This window comes from Octopus bimaculoides, chromosome 1 (genome assembly GCF_001194135.2).
Source record: "Octopus bimaculoides isolate UCB-OBI-ISO-001 chromosome 1, ASM119413v2, whole genome shotgun sequence".
NCBI lineage: Eukaryota > Metazoa > Mollusca > Cephalopoda > Octopoda > Octopodidae > Octopus > Octopus bimaculoides.
Window position 1 is genome coordinate 126,069,984 of NC_068981.1, and position 884 is coordinate 126,070,867.

An 884-nucleotide genomic window follows, 5' to 3' on the forward strand; every position below is an offset into this window, starting at 1 on the left:
TTCTGAAAAGAAAACTAATGAAAGTTTGCTGGTCTTTGTAGGGAGGTTGATGGTCTCACTAATGTATAATTTATATACAGATTTAGTATTCAATGTTTACTCTACAGGATGTGTAGAGTTTGTGTTTCAGTGCTGATGAATAAATTAATTTTATCAAATTCTTCTTTGTAGGATGGTCTTGATGATTTGTTCATGAAGAGTCATTCTACATAATTAACATTACTTGTTTTATGTAAAGTTACATCAAAAATTATGTTGAGAAAAGTGCTACTCACTGTTAAACCAACATTCTCAAGACACAGCTGAATGAAGACTAATTTATTCTTTTTATTGGTTGGCTGTGTTTGAATTTTCTTTTTGCTCTGTAAAGAATTCAAAGTTTTGATGGTTTCCTGAAAAATTCAAGTTGCAAATAAATTATTTATAAAATGTGAAGTCTATAATGATTATATAAGTAAGATACAAGACACAGAAAGGTTAAAGCATTTTTGAATCCTACTCTTTACCATTTTTTTTTAACACCACTACCTATATATAATTATATATAAATTTAAATATATAAAACATATACTAACTGTATTATATACATTTAGAACTCCCATTACAAGGAAAATTGAAATAGAGCATCAAATATTCCTTAAACAGGTAATTCATTTTATTCTATACACAAAAAAATACCATTAAAAAAATATAGTTTCAATTCATAGTCTACATTTTTTAAGCTAAAAGTTTAAGAGCTTTTCTCCTTCTTTTTAAGTTTTGTAAAAGTCTGCAAATTAATGACCTTATCAATTGTCATGCTCTTCATGCAGTTTTCAAACATAAAATATGTCAACTCTCTTAAATAAACGCTTTCCCATATATACACACACACACACACACTC

General features: G+C 27.0%; 1 protein-coding gene across 2 annotated transcripts in view; it reads right to left on the reverse strand.

The window, feature by feature from the left end:
• LOC106878724 (folylpolyglutamate synthase, mitochondrial) overlaps positions 1-884 on the reverse strand; it is a 44,340-nt gene that overhangs the window by 30,368 nt on the left and 13,088 nt on the right. For both annotated transcript variants that reach the window (XM_052970117.1, XM_052970108.1), the window contains exon 2: positions 276-392. In XM_052970117.1, coding sequence (XP_052826077.1) covers positions 276-392 — 117 coding nt within the window. The remainder of the gene's footprint in view (positions 1-275; positions 393-884) is intronic.